This window comes from Protopterus annectens, chromosome 5.part0 (assembly GCF_019279795.1).
Source record: "Protopterus annectens isolate FY-2018-M chromosome 5.part0, PAN1.0, whole genome shotgun sequence".
Taxonomy (NCBI): Eukaryota; Metazoa; Chordata; order Ceratodontiformes; family Protopteridae; genus Protopterus; species Protopterus annectens.
In genome coordinates this window covers 1,454,465,070-1,454,481,121 of record NC_056735.1, presented here as the reverse complement: position 1 = coordinate 1,454,481,121, position 16,052 = coordinate 1,454,465,070, and the positions used below count along the sequence as shown (strand labels likewise).

The 16,052-nt window shown below is 36.0% G+C and overlaps 1 protein-coding gene across 1 annotated transcript in view; it reads left to right on the top strand.

Annotated features, from left to right (window-relative positions):
* Window positions 1-16,052, top strand: part of COL4A2 (collagen type IV alpha 2 chain) — a 1,470,466-nt gene that overhangs the window by 843,450 nt on the left and 610,964 nt on the right. Inside the window, exon 16 of the mRNA XM_044071270.1 lies at window positions 10,831-10,875. Coding sequence (XP_043927205.1) covers window positions 10,831-10,875 — 45 coding nt within the window. The remainder of the gene's footprint in view (window positions 1-10,830; window positions 10,876-16,052) is intronic.

The window sequence follows — 16,052 nt, the reverse complement described above, 5'->3', positions numbered from 1 at the left end:
GAGTCCAGTTTGGTGTTCCTAGACTTGGAGAAAGCATATGGCAAGGTCCCAAGAAAGATAATTTGGGCAGTTCTACAGTGGTTATCAGTCCCAAAAATATTGCTACAATTAGTGCTGGCTATGTACAAGGACCCAATTACGTAAGTATGAACAGTGTTCAGTCTCAGAGATGGGTTCCCAGTGGGAACGGGTATGCATCAAGGATCAGTTCTGAGCCCACTGCTGTGATGTATTACATTAGCAGACAGATCAGAGGGGACATATCAGCAAAGTTGCTGTATGCAGATAATGTGGCATTACAGACAGACACTGAGCAAGAACTTCAGCAAAGGATAGGAGAATGGAATGCAAAACTGAAGGCACATGGGATGAAACTGTGTACAGATAAAATAGTGGCAATGGCAGAAAATTGGGGAAATCATAAGAAGCTGAGAATTGAGATAGAATGGAAAATAGTGGAACAGGTTAACAACTTCAAGTATCTGGAGGGGTGGTTGAGGAGAAGGGATGTCTGAATGAAGAGGTCAAATCTAGAATCAAAGGGGCTGAAGCCAACTGGCATAGAGTGTCAGGTACAGTGTATGACAGAAGAATGCCAAAAAAGCTGAAATGTAAGGTGTACAAAATGAATGGTGTGACCAGTACTATTGTATGGCACAGAAACCTGGCAAGCAAAAGCACAGCAGATGAGGAAGCTAGAGGTGATGGACATGAAGTTCCTGAAATATATGGTAGGATGCACATTGTGGGACAAAGAATTGAAAGTATAAAAGCAAAAACCAAAGTAGCTCTAATTGCAGAAAAGATCAAAGAGAAGAGATTACTATGCTTTGGGTGCATGTGCAGAAAAGCAGAAGACAATCTGGTGAAGAAGACTTGAACAGACAGGAAGAAGGCAAGAGGAAATGAGGGAGTCCATCAAAGAGGTAGATAGATTGTGTGAGAGAAGATCTGTGATAGTCAGGTATGAGTGTCGAATAAGGCAGGACTGTGGGATTGAACTAAAAGAGATGGCAATACCCCAAACCATGTAAAAAATGGAGATAAAGATGGTTGATGATGTTGAGTCAAAGGGTGACTAATTTTGTGATTCAAAATGATAAAGATATCATCTAAATATCTATAATAAATTTGAATGGAATTATAAAACTCAGAAGAAAAAAACATAGTTTTCTTACACCAAGCTAAAGCTAAATTGGCATAAATGGGGGCACACAAGGCATCTATGGCCACTTCAGAAATCTGCTGAAAATACTCTCCCTCAAAATACATACAATTGTTTTTAATACTATATCCTTTAAATCACAAAGCAGCATTATTTCATTGTTAGCTTGTATAGCGAAATCAGTTAATATGTGCAAAAAATAGTCCAAACCTATGTAATGTGATATAACCAAGAAAAGATTAACTACATCATACTGAGTGTTGCTAGAAGTGCCATTTGATTCCCAACAATGTTATCAAATATAAATCAAGGATGCATACTATCATGAACTAAATAAGTGTTCTTCTAAACTTTTTTCTTATACAACAATGTTTCAATTTGTCCTTTATGATTTTTAATTAGGACCATATCTAAAAATGTCATCTTTGTATAATGCACTTTCCTTTTGAAACTCAGAAAGTTAGTTGTGGTGTAAATCTAAGTTATATAATCATCCAACAAATAAAGTGGACCACCCCAAATCAAAAATATATCATCCACAAACCTTTTGTAAAAGGTTATGTTGTGGAAGCGAGTCTTAATACACAAGATGCTAATATGTTACATCAAATAGAGGAAATGACCCAAGAATTTAATCATAGAGGCTATCAACTTAATAAGTTGAATCAAATAAAAAAATGAAATAATAAATGAGAGGAAATGAAATAGTAAACCTATATTTTCTGAAAGTAATAATGAGGTAACTGAATACAGGAAAAAGAATATAAATTCTAATATTTTTAGATGGAATTTTACTTAGAAATATTTGTAGTATTGTAAACATCATAAAGAAACATTGGATTGTACTATTACAGGTGGAGGAATTACATTCTATTATTAATAAATGACCAAAGTTCACATGTAAAAAATTGAACACCTTAAAGAATAAATTGTTATAAAGAAATAAGGAAGTCTGATAATAAGCCACACAGAATAGGTACCTATAAGTGCAATAACTGTATTTACTGCAAATATATACACATAAAACAATATTACATCATTTATTTAAGAATGAATTTATGCTCTGAGCCTATGGAAAATGTGATACAAAAAATATTGTGTATATGGCCATGTATCACCAATGTGACACATTTTGTATTGGTAAAACTAACCAAAATTTGAAAGAAAGAATATGTGGTCACCTATCAGATATAAAAAGATGTAAAGATACTAATGCATTATATAAACACATTATGAATATTGACAGTGCCCATGTTTTTGAGTTCATGATTTTATCTGTGATAACAGAGCATACTAGGGGAGGGATGGTCATAACTTAACAGAGAAACAGGAGAGCAAATGGATCTTTCGAGTTAGAGCACAAAAATACCCATGTCTTAATGAAGCTTTTAGCTTAAAATGAATTTTAAAAGAAATGCAAAATAAAGTACGCTGAGTATTTCTTTCATTCTATGGTACGTTCTTAATTGTTTAATTGCTTTTAAGGCATATGCTCTTGTTTATATTATAAAATGTTGACATTAGCCTTGAAAATGTTTAGCCAGAGGAAGCATTTTAATGCAAAGCTTTTATACTAACAAATAAAGTGAGTCTTTTTATACTATCCAGCTTGTGGTTTCAGAACATCTTTCTTAAATTTCATTATCAAATAGGTTAGAGTTACCAAAACTCTACATTCCCAGAATCTGCATCTATTCATCCAAGGCCTCTGACATTGCTCCATGACCTTCTTAATCAAAATTCTAACCAGCCAGAGGTGAGATCTCCCACTGCCAAATGATGTGCTAATTAGGTCTGGTTCAAATGGTACACTATTGTATAATGTGTTGTCTAGCTAACTGATAGCTGCCACTAGTCTTTGAAAGATATAATGCACAGAGCGTGTTTTCTCAAAACTACCGATACAAGACTGAAAGGAAAGTCCAAGTATTACTGAAAAGAGTGTCCCTTCATTATTGTTGCAGTAAACAATCACCAGTAAGTTTGATCAAAACACAAAATATTGAATACACTCATCAGTGATTACCATTAATTGCAACTAATATCCATGGAAAAAGTAATCACAAATTTAAAGCAACTGGTTATGTTTACATTTACAAAAAAGAAACACAAAGAACAACTTTTACATGGGGGCTTTGCACCCCCACACCTACCTATGTGGGGGCTTTGCCCGCATACTGCTGCAAAGTAAATATATTAACTCCAAGGTCATGCAAACACAAAGAAGAGTGAAATGCCCTGGAATTGTTTAACAGTTGATATAATGAACTCTTACCATTACATAATTCAATCGACTATACCACTGATGAAAACACTAACGTTTCACACTTCAGCACATGATAAAATGTGCCCAGTGATTACTTATGTAGTGTACAACATCACATGACATTAATGTATAGGGATTATGCACTGCAATAAAACATACTGCAGAATTTACATATCGAATTGTAAACTGCACAGAAGCATGTTTGTGTGTGTGTGTGTGTGTGTGTGTGTGTGTGTGTGTGTGTGTGTGTGTGTGTGTGTGTGTGTGTGAGTGCAGTTGACAAATTAAATGTAACACATGTACTAATGCATCTGTAGAAAATGTGCTATATAGCTTTAAATGCCACTGACCTAGCTACGATGATAGCATGTCTTGTGGTACGTGGACATTCTACACATATATTTTTGAGTGCGGATCCCCATTTAAAGCAACTGGTTATGTTTACATTTACAAAAAATCACCTGCCTGTGTGTTATTTATTAAAACTTTTGATGTGGCAGCAGACACCTGAGTGATATGCATGTATTAACTCCTCAAAACGCAACAGACAAGTTAATTAAAGCACCTTCTTATTCATCACTGTAGCTATTGCAGCTGTTGTACAGTTGCAGAGGTAGATGATAATGCTTTCAAGAGTTTCTTTTTCAATGAACAAGGGTCTTGGACAGCTTTTCATTGCCTTGAAAATTTAGATAATTCTATACATGGGAGTATCTATAATTCCTTATGACCTATTCCTGTTGGTGATGTGAGCATCAACATCACTGCAGGAACCACCTAGGCCCCTCCAGGAGAGTATGCAGTCCCTCATACATGCACTCCATAAGATATACCATTGCCATGACCACATCCAGCCTGGCCTCACCTTGCCACCCATTAACAACAGTTCCACAAGTAAGGAACCACCAAATCCCTGGACAGGTATACTGACAAAAAGTGACATTGTTTTACTATCCCCCTGGTTCCTCAAGTGCCATAACCACTATTTGAGGTCAGTTCATCTGGGTCACAGTGAAGATGATAAAAGGGGAGAACAACATCATATTTTGTACTTGTGGCATTTCTTTTTCAACATTCCATTATTGCATTGGCATATTTCTAACTTATCATTTTACATTACTTACTTCGAGCTCAGTTTTTTTCTTTCATTGTACATATTACTTGGTGTCCAGCTGCACCCCTTTTACAAGGTTGTTACGTCCTAGATGCTCTTTCCTTAATTTTATTTATTTATATAATTACTTACTTAACATTTTCACTGGGAAAGTACAACTGGAGAATAATCCCTTTTCAGCAGAGGCCCAGGGAGAAATGTTCCACAATTAAGTCAATTTTATAGACAGGTAAAACATCATATATACATAAGAAAACAATAATAGCTATATACAATGCATGCACAAAGGGCATTAATACAATTAACTGAATGCTGCACATTACACAAGCTCTTAATTGGGGTAAAGCAGATGCAATATATTGGGACAAATAGTGCAATAATGAAGCAAAAACAAGAAAAATCATTATTGTTTATTTAACATCAATGTATTCTTATGCCTTGTGCAGGGTGTTGGAGAGGAGCTAATTGATAAGAAGAAGGGGATTGCATTTAGTAAATCTTGGAAGGCAAGTAGTATTTACGCAGGCATGAGAGGTGTTTTAGAAAAGAACAGATTGATGAGTGCTAAGGTCTGTAGTAAGCACATTTTAAAGGATGAAAAATTAAATAGGGAGATATGAGGAGATGATATTAAGACAATCCCACGGGGAGTTAGGCTTTCTTTAAGAACTGTATTCTTTATGTATTTGTAAGTCTAGTCTAACCTGGGAATCCATAGTTTAACATGAGTACTTTTGATATTCAGTGAGTACTTTTGAGTATAATCTAGTATGGGTTCCCTTCACATGGTCGACATTTCAGAATGTCGCCATTCATATGGCTGAGTCCATATGATCCACATTCGAAATGTCGAACATGCGGAACCGGCTTCTCTGTACAGTGCGGAATGGAAAGATTTCCATCTTCTGCACTGTAGTGTGATCTAAGGGTTGGTATATTTAAGTTCCGGGAGGTGTGGGGGGAGGAGCCCCATGGGTGGTGCAGGGGTACCCTGCTAGCAGTGTGAAGGTACTTTTATTTTGTGTTTTTTATTTTTTTATTCTATGGTCAACATTTTGAATGTTGATCACATGGTCTTGGCCATATGAATGTCGACATTCTGAAACGTCGACCATATGAAGTAGATCCCCTAGTACATATACAAGTGTCCATGAGATGTTGACTGAGTTCACACTTAAATGCCTTTATATTGTTGAGTTGTCACAAGTGAACTTGGAAGGAGTTTTATTTATATAGTAAATCACCAGCAGTGTTTGTTAACTTAGCTTTTTGGAGTAAGGATTTTTTAGTGGAGTGTAAGTTTCTATTTGAATAGTATGGCCAAATAATATTGTTTAATACTGAGTATTTTTCTGGGTTGTGTAATGAGTTGTTTATTGTGAATAACTGTGAGTGAGTCAGTGTATATGTCAGTTCAGGCCAATTTAGCTGTTTTGGAGTAAGGCAATGGTGAGATTTATAGAGATGATCTGTTTGACAGATATAAATTTAGGTTAGGGAAGACTATTGATGCATGAGGATTGTAGGTAAGCTGCACATTCCTCTCAATCTACAGATTTTCACAGAATGTCCAGATTTTGCCTAATATTTTTGGGCTATTCCTCATAAAATGTGTGGTTTTCTGGCAAATCATTGGGATGATCTAAGGACGGAGCTCCCTAAATAATGACATGCATTTGAATTTTAGACTTCAAATCCTTCAGAAAATGTATGCTAGCACAAACCCTGTTACTGTAGCAACCTTCTAAGGTTATAAGAGCAATATTTAAAATCTGTCCCTCTTATTGAGCCTTTGTCCCCTCCCTCCATTTTGTCAGGCTTTGTTCAGATTTCTTGCACCAAGAGGTTGAGAGGTATACTGAGATATGGTTTGACCATGTACTGGAAGCCTAAGTTTTGGTGTGCTTTTTTATTATTATTACTTAAACGTATATGATGATCACATTTCATCTGGTTATCTGTGGTCAAACCTAGCAGTTTTGTATCTATAATCTTGTATTTCTATTTTTGTGTTTGTTAGTTGATGTTACGGAGAATATATATATATATATATATATATATATATATATATATATATATATATATATATATATATATGTGTGTGTATATATATATATATATATATATATATATATATATATATATTTCACAACTGTTTGGGAGTATATAGAATGAATATAATATTTTCTTTTTTCTTTTATTAGTTAGAGAGAAGTTGCAAGTTGTCCAGCCAGGATCTATGAAAGAGAACAATTGCTGGGTGAATTTTTTGTAGTATTGGTAGGGTCTTGGCTGCAAAGATGAGAACTGAATCATCTACTTATTGTACTACTGTGGTGTTCTTAGAGGCACTGTGCATGTCATTTACTAATAGGTTAAAAAGAAGGGGGCAAATATTGATCCCTGGTGAAAGTGGGAATAAGGAGAAATCAGTATGCTATTTCACTGCTTGGTCTCGGTATGAGAGGTAGATGTGGATACACTGGAATGAAAAAACATCAAGACCAAATCAAGAAATTTTATTCTGGAGGGTTTGACAGATCAAGAAAGAGTGTACAGATCAGGTTGCCTGTATTTCTGTTTTGATTAACTGTATCAGTTAAGCTGAGGACTTCAGTGGTTGCACTGTGGTGTACTGTGGTCAGGCCTGAAGCTGTGCTTTGTTGAAGAAAATAATGTTTGCTGTAATTTCATTAATGAGTTGTGAATTTACACATCTTTTCAGGATTTTGTACAGAGTAATCAGCATTGCTCTAGGTCTGTAATTTGTGAGGTCTGTAGAAGATTCCCCTTTGTGCAGCAGTATGATTAATTTTTTCCAGACTAATTGCATGTAATTCTCTTTGATTAAGAGATGAATCAAGATAGAGACATGGCATACTAGAGTATCCGAAGCAAGTTTCATGTATTCTGAAGGCAGGAGGTCAGGGACGTGGTAGTACATTTGTGTTTATGTAGGTATTTTATAATAGTAGAAGTGGGAATAGAAGTAAAGGAAAAAGTATTTTTTGGTGATCTTTGTCAGATATAGTTTGTTGTGTGTTTATTTTTAAGGAAGGCTGTTACTATCTAAATAAAGTGTATGTTAGATCGAGAGGCAATGCTTGTAGATTTGTCAGAAGTGTCTAAAGTAAGTTATCTATATTTTCTAGAGCTTAGAAGTTTGTTTGTGGAGGCCCAGAATAGTTAGGTATTGAAGTTATGTGTATTGGCATTTGGTATAATTGTTTTTTTTTCATCCTGCCTTACGCTTTGTTTCATTTGATTTGTTGATGTTGGTGTTTTATTGTTTCGCCATGTTTTCCATGCTTTGCCTCAAGCATTTATGAGTTGTTTACTTATGCTAGTTAGCCATGGTGCTGAATTGGCCTTAACTCTTTTAGTTGTTATTAGGGACAATGTTCATTTAGCATTCTTAGAAATGTTTTGTTTAACAGCTCCACAACATCAAGTGGTAAAGTTTTTATAACATTCCCATCATACAGTTTTAAGGTTTTGATGAAGCTTCTCTCTAGAAATTGGAGAGATTCCTCATTGCATTATAGTGGTGGAGTTTATGATTCATGCTTTGGGATCAGACTGCAAATTATGGAGATGGTCACTTAGTGTGTCTGGCATAGAGTCATAAGATGTTATTTATTTGGGTAGAGATGAGAGAATCCATTCAAGTATGGAGTCTCTAGTTTTAGTTTTATGTTATCTAGTTGAGGTATTGATTAGTTCTGTAATGCCACAGAGCTGTAGTCTATTAGAAGGGACATCTCAATTTACTGCATGCCAATCAATGTTCATGTCAGCCATTATGATGTTTTTATATATTGGTGGAGATCCAACAAAGGCTTTCTTCCAAGACAGGGATGCTATTGCCTACAAGTATGTATATGCCTGCTATAGTTATAATTTTCTGGGTGTTGAGATTAATCTGTGAGATAAGTAATTCTGCATATCTGAATTGTGATTGGTTTGTGCAAAAGGAGAGACTTAGCGGTGTTTTTGTCAAGTATTGCTACTCCACCTGCTTTCTATTTTACTTATCTTGCCTGAGTATATTATATTCAGAGGGTGAGATTTCTTCATCTTTTGTTTCCTTCTTAAGCCAGGTTTCTGTGGTCACCAGCATATCAGGGGAGTTATGTGAACCAAGCATGGATGTTAAGTAATTTGTTATGAACACCTTTTAGATTGATTTGAAAGAAACAGCATATTTTGGAGCATTCCTCTATGTTGCCATGTACAGTTTCATCATTGCTGTATTTTTTTGTGCATTATCCTTTTTACTTGGCATTGAGTCTTGTCATAAATGGATTCCTCTCCTTCCCCACTTTCTGTAGTATCAGTTTTGTAGACACTGAAAAGGTCTGGCCCCTGTATCATTAGTAACAATACTTACCTCTGTACAGAGGACTTAATTTAAGCACACTTTATTTATCTTGATTGTATCTTCTGCCTGTGCCATACACCATTGCCCATTCCAACGCTGTCTGATGTCATATGCCTTACCTGATGTCTAAGTAGGTATCACTTACAGTTCTGTTCTTGTCTTTTGCCCTGATTGGTCCAGTCAAACAGCTCTGAACCATTTTTCTTCACGGCCTTCCTGTTGTGAGTCCATGTCATATTGCCTTGGATCAAATGCTTCCACTGTCTCCAAGTATCCCAGAAATATTTTATCATTGGTAACTGCATAATATTTCCTGTAGGTGATGTTGTCTTTGAGAAGATGAACTAGTCACTACCATAATGTCCCCTTGTAATGTTTTTAAGGGTTGCGGTCTAGCAGAATGGTTTGGGTCTAAGTCACACTATTGTAGCCACATACATAAACATGCAATTGTGGCATACTGGAATGGACCTCATCTGTAAGAGAATCTAAGAGGCTGGAATATAAACAAAATTCCATGCATCTAGTGCTTCAAAGATGCTGCATCTGTTTGCCTGTATATTATGCCCCATCTCTTTCTGATATAATGGATACAGGTATCAGTTTAAGGTATTTTCTCCCTAGATGAGAAGAAACCCGGGTAACTGGTAAATAATGGTCTGAGCAAAGCATTAGGCATGCAGACATATGATCAAATTATGGGATGCAATAAAGGTAGGTGAACCAGAGGTCAATGCATGGAGGCATTACAGATTACTCTGGAAAGATACATTATTATCTACCTTCTGGAACAAAATAAATGCTGGGAAGCTGATGCTTAGTGTGACTGACATTCTTTACAAAATTTTCATTTTTAGTTTTGCTTTGAAATTTTATAAAATGTTTTTTGAATAGTTATTTGTATTTCTAATAAAATTGTTCTTGAGTAGATGCTGCTGATAACTTTAGAATATTTCTTTGAATATGTGGCTGACAGGATGCCTGTTTGTATTGCCAGATGCCAGGGTTTGGGAACAGACCTGGGTTGCTTGGAAGACCAGACTGGGCTGGAAGAACTGAAAAGCAAGTGTTCTGTGTACTTACTAGAAGAGAGGAGTTTATTTACCTCTAGTGATACCAGTTCTAATAGGGGACAATTGAATGAGTTTTTGTCAGCAGTTTTCTCTCATGTCTCAACCAGAAATGTTCTTTTGTCGTAGAGCCTCTGTTTTTTCTCCTGAGCTCAGCACTACCCATAAGACTAACCAGCTTACCTTCCAGACTCATGCTGCATTACCAATGGGGACATGAAGCAGATTTGCATTTCATTATAGTGTATCTGAGGGTTTTATTTTTAGGCATACTACCTTCCCTGCACAAGATGTAGTGATGTCAGCACAATTTTATGTGGATGCTGCCACGTGCCTTCTCCTACTCTGTGTGTGTATGTGTCTATCTGTCTGTGCATTTCATCCCATGTCTGGATGCTTAAACAGGTCTCCCAAACCTCCACTAGCAATTGTACCCCTATCCTCCAATACAGAGCTTTCTCTTTGGTCTTTGGTTCATTATTCGCACCTGGGCCAGCGGTGTCACAGGTAGGAACTCACAATCTCTTTTAGCTGACTGACAAGAGCATATGGCACATAGACTAGAGAATGTATCTGGGCACAAGCCTGCTCAGTAAGACATTACTTCTTACCATGGTGTAAATCCTCCCACCAAATCATGATTGTGATAAGGCTGGTCGTGCATACTTACTGTGGCCATTCAGGGACTAATGTGAGATGAAGGATGACAGCAAAAGATATGTGTATGGACCGCACGAATATGAAACATCTTCATAAACAAAAAGATAATTACCATCTATGTTTATGTATAAAAATAATCAGTGTAGTTTAACATTCACTTTTGCATTTTTTTAGGGTCCTGCTGGTCCGGATGGATTTCCCGGAATAACAGGAGAAAAGGTCAGTATTCAATTTATAGTACACTGCTGCAAGTTCATTATTGTTCAATGACATTATAGTTGCAGCAGTAAGTGTTAAAAGGTTTAAAGCTTTTGTAAGAGCTATTTTTTCTCAAATGTTTATGTTCTGATGTATGTTGATATGTAGCTAAAAGGAGCTCTACTGAACATTACAAAGAACCCAAGCTATATTTGTTTTTCTTAATTTTATTGTTATGAAATAACAGCTAAAAATTATGTGCTCTGGGAACTTTTGTTAAGCAATTTTACTCCATTAATATAAGTGCAGGACTTTGTAAATGACAAAACGTCTCCAGTAATACCTGTGCTTGTATTAGCTATGTGCTGCATTCTAATATCAAAAAATTATTACTGTCAAAAGACTCAAATTCAACACTTCTTGAACAATGTCACTGGTTGAGGAATGGAGTTACTTGTTCACAAACACAGATGCACATTTGCACAGTAAAAGAAACCTTTGCATGCTCCCATTTGTGTATTGTCACTTGATAAAACAATCATCTGCCTATGTCACTCAGGGGTCCAAAGCAATCATACCTGCACAATCGGGTACAAAGTGTGTTCAGGATAAATAACTACAGTTGGGGATCCAGCAGTGTCATTAGTTGCAGTTTTATTTCCATTTTGGATAGATGAAGTCCATGATGCAGTATCACACAGAACAAACTGAAAGGTGACAAACTGGCTCCTAAAACGTTTACACTGTGTTTAAAGAAACAAACATTGTTCTAACAATACAACTAATAGGTTAAGAGAAAAAAAATGGAAAGATAGTGAAAGACTTATTTCCCCTTAGACAAAATGTGCATGGAAACTGCAACTTAAACAGGAGATAATTTCTCTAGATTATTCAAAGAATTTCTTTAAAACATTGATTGTTATCCTTGTTTAAGATAAGTGGGAGGTCTGCTACTCCAGTGACATGAGTTTTACCGCATTAAGGACAGAGATTGTTTTGTAGGTACAACAGAAAATGTGTTCTTTTTTTCAAAGTATAACAAAAAAATTGCAAACAACTGGGAAACCAGTGAGAGAGAGAGAGAGAAATTTGATGTATTTCAAGGTTAGGCTGTAGTAAGATAAAGGCGATTACATTTGATTTACAGTGTGGGTTGGCAGAGTCTGGTGCTGTTCTTGTGGCCCAAAAGGGCTAAGCTGTAGGCTGCAAGTCTGCAGACCAAACTCGGCTCATGGTTACATGGGGCCCTAAGAAAAGTAATGGACTAGTCCCCTGAATTAGTTCCACATTACTTGGATGTCTTCCCCCAGTTACCATAAAGACTGTTCAAACCTTTCAGTGTGCAAACTATTGTCATCTTTACTTTTACAATGATTAGAGATATTTGAATTTAATTTAAAACTTTTATTTGAAGTTTTATAGCAAAAACAGTGATGGTCATTTGCTAGACAAGACAGTCTCACCTGAAATACAAGCTTAGCATGTACAACAGTAAGTGTCTCTTCCCTTGAAATCCACATTTATTAAAAATGTATTGAAACTCACATTCATTGAAAATGCATCTGGCCAGCAGTGTATTAAGTGTACTTTTGGGCCTCATGCTGTTTTCAAACCATTGCCCACCCCCCACCCCCCACATACATTTTAGGATCATGAATAAATGAATATGTTGTTTGATTCATTTTCCTGATTGTTTTAAATTATATTTCTTGTTTAATACAGCAACACTTGTTACAGTGCATTTTAATTTTTTCGTTTTAAACACTTTGTCCATTAAGCAGTGAAACAAAATGCATGACATAATGACAAAAAGTACCCGTTTCAGAACATTTCAGCTATAAAAGATTACTCAAACTGCTGTCATTGTAATCAACCAATATCTTTACTCAAATATTATGGATACTTCATTGACTGAGCACATATCACATGCCTGATTGTGATAAAAATGGCCACAGTTATTTTTATTCACAGACATCCCCCAAACCCAGCAATTATTGACTGCATCCTTCTCAGATGTCAGTATCAAACATTAATAACAATAATGAAGTCCAAAGTCACATATTTAAAATTAGTCTCACACAAACATGCAGTAGCTAAAGCATTCCAACTTAAATCCCATACACACACACACACACACACACACACACACACACACACACACACACACACACACGCACGCACGCACGCACGCACACACACACACACGCACGCACGCACGCACACACACACACACACACACGCACACACACACACACACGCATGCATGCACGCACACACACACACACACGCATGCACGCACGCACACACACACACACACACACACACACACACGCGCACACACACACACACACACACACACACACACACACACACACACACACACACACACACACACACACACACACACACACTCACACACTATTCCTACAAAAGCAGATTAAAGACTGTTAAAATGACCAGAAGAGAACATGTTAATTTCATCTGTTGAGAGGCCTCCAGCCACACCGACAGTTATAGCCCCTTTGTTGACTGTGTATATGCCTTATTTTTATGAAGAAATAAATGATATGCACTTTATTGGTAGCTTTGGATGAACTACATGAAACTATATAAAGATCACTTGCATCATACCTTAAGTTCCAGCCATGTGTAACACAGTTTAAACAGAAGATTTCTAAGAGCATAAGAAATATCATCCACCTGATAAAATATGGCAAGTCAATATGCACAATCCCTGCAGAAATAAATATCATCTGAATAATTCCACATTAAAGATAAATATTACTAATGCATAGGCTGCTGCTGGCAAATAACATTGCATTTTAGTGTTTCATGTATAAATGCAGTGCATGCTGCCCTTGAGGAATAAATTGCCTATGTTACATTAAAATATGGTGTATCAGTGATATTGCCATAACATTTCCTGAACTAGATTAGCTATGTAATAGGACTGGTAAATAATAACAACAGGTTCATAGTCATTAGGCATGCATTCCTGGACACCATTAAGGAGCCCAGGCCTAATTCCCAATTGCTTGAAAGCACTGTCTAGTTATTTGTCTTGCCCAATATCACATAGGTAGATGAAGGTGGAAAGAATCAAACCCTGCACTCTTGCCATAGGAAGATGCACATAAACAAGCCAGACCTTTAGTCCTCTGTGACAACTGCCAGAATAGCAGCTTTTTGACTGAATGCAGGAGTCCTTTTTAATCAAATCAAATCTTATACAGAAGACTGCATCACAATAATATGCAACAATGACTGCATAATGGACGCTGAAGATCAGACCGTTCTGATAATAATAATAATAATAATAATAATAATAATAATAATAATAATAATATAATAATAATAACAATAATAATAATAATAATAACAATAATATAATAATAATAATAATAATAATAATATAATAATAATAATAATAATAATAATAATAATAATAATAATAATAATAATAATAATAATACACATATGTTAACCAGGTAGACCTGCTGGACACACATTCCCTTTTCAGGGGCAACCCAGGAGAAGTGTCTGCTTATGTGACTTGTTCAAGGTCTAACAGTAGGCAAATGAAAGCTGAGGGAATTAAACCCTGTATCACAAGAACTTCAGCACACATCCTTAACTCACTGTGCCTACTGCTAAAAATCATTGCTTCAAATAATGCAGACTATATGACCTGGTAACTGTGTTGTTAACACCTTTGCTTTTGCTAGATTCTGCAAAACTATATTAAAAAATGTTTAGACTAAAACAATGCAACTTCTTGAACTATTCAGGCCTATTAATGAATTAATTAATTATTTAGTGCAATGAATAATGCAAAACAACTGCATATAGCATGAATGCTACAGCAGCTTTTGTCCAATAACTCACAAATCATACAAAAATGAGAAATACTACATCATATAACATACTGTTTGGGGGGATGCTTACATGCTTGCAGGACACCTATATCTTATTTTGACCTCCCTTTGTCTTTACTGTTGTCAAAAATAACAGTCCCTTCTGACATCACTCAGTCCAGATCTGACCTACTTGAATTGCTCATAATGCTGTATTATATCAGTGAATACCTCCAGAGTTAACAGATCCGTCTCATGGGCAAATGGGGCCTATCAGGGTAATGAATCAGGCCCCCACCAGCCATACCAATATCCCATTATTTGGCACTATCTCTCCCCAATTATTATAAACGCTGTTCAAACCTGTCAGTGTACATACTATTTTCTAATTTACTTTTACAATTATCACAGAGATTTGCGTTTCATTTAAAAGTTTTTTTTAATTTTAAATAAAAACTCTCACAATGAAAACAGCACAAAAAGCAGTGAAGTCTTCTTCCCTTGAAAATGACATTTAGTGAAAGTGCATCTGTCAGCCTATTAAAGTACAAGAGATGTGCTAGGATTCATACTCAAATAGCATATAGTGACATGCCAATTAGCTTCTTTCTGAAGGGTGCAGGAATTCAAAAGACAAATGTGTAGAACATTTGCTAACAACCTAGAACAGTCCACTGGACACAAATGTCCCTTTTCAGGAGCAGCCCAGGAGTAGTCTGGAAAAAAAAAAACTTGGCAGAGTCACATAGAAGAAAAATGAAGGCTGACAGAATCAAACCATGTACTACAGGAAGTAGTTCTTTAACAGTTCATGGTCTTACTCATCTGCACTAAGTGCTAGGCAAACTGTTGTAGACCAAACACAGTGTATTTCATACCTGTGTATCTGCGAAACCAAGCTCATAATTAACATATTAGCATTAAATTCATAGAATTATTGCTATCCAATTTATTCAATGTCAGAATTAAGGAAACCAAGGATCACATCTAGGGAATGTGGTGCATATAATGATGCTCCTATTTTTTTTACAATCAATCAGTTTCCTTTCTTTTTAGGCAGTTACTAGGCATGCAGTCCAGGGGACCATTGAGGAGCCTAGCCCAATTTTCAGTTGTCCCAAAGTATATCTGGTTAAGTGACTTGCTCAAGGACAAGGCTTAAATATATGGCAAAATCAGAGTTCTGCAAAAATGCAGACAAATAAGAACAGATAACCACACTATTCTTAATTTATTAAAAACTGTAAAACTATAATGACAACTCTAACTGTAATCCTCAAAAAAAAAAAAAACAAACAAACAAACAGAGGTCTGACATTTAGTGTAGGGATTAAGGCTTCTCCC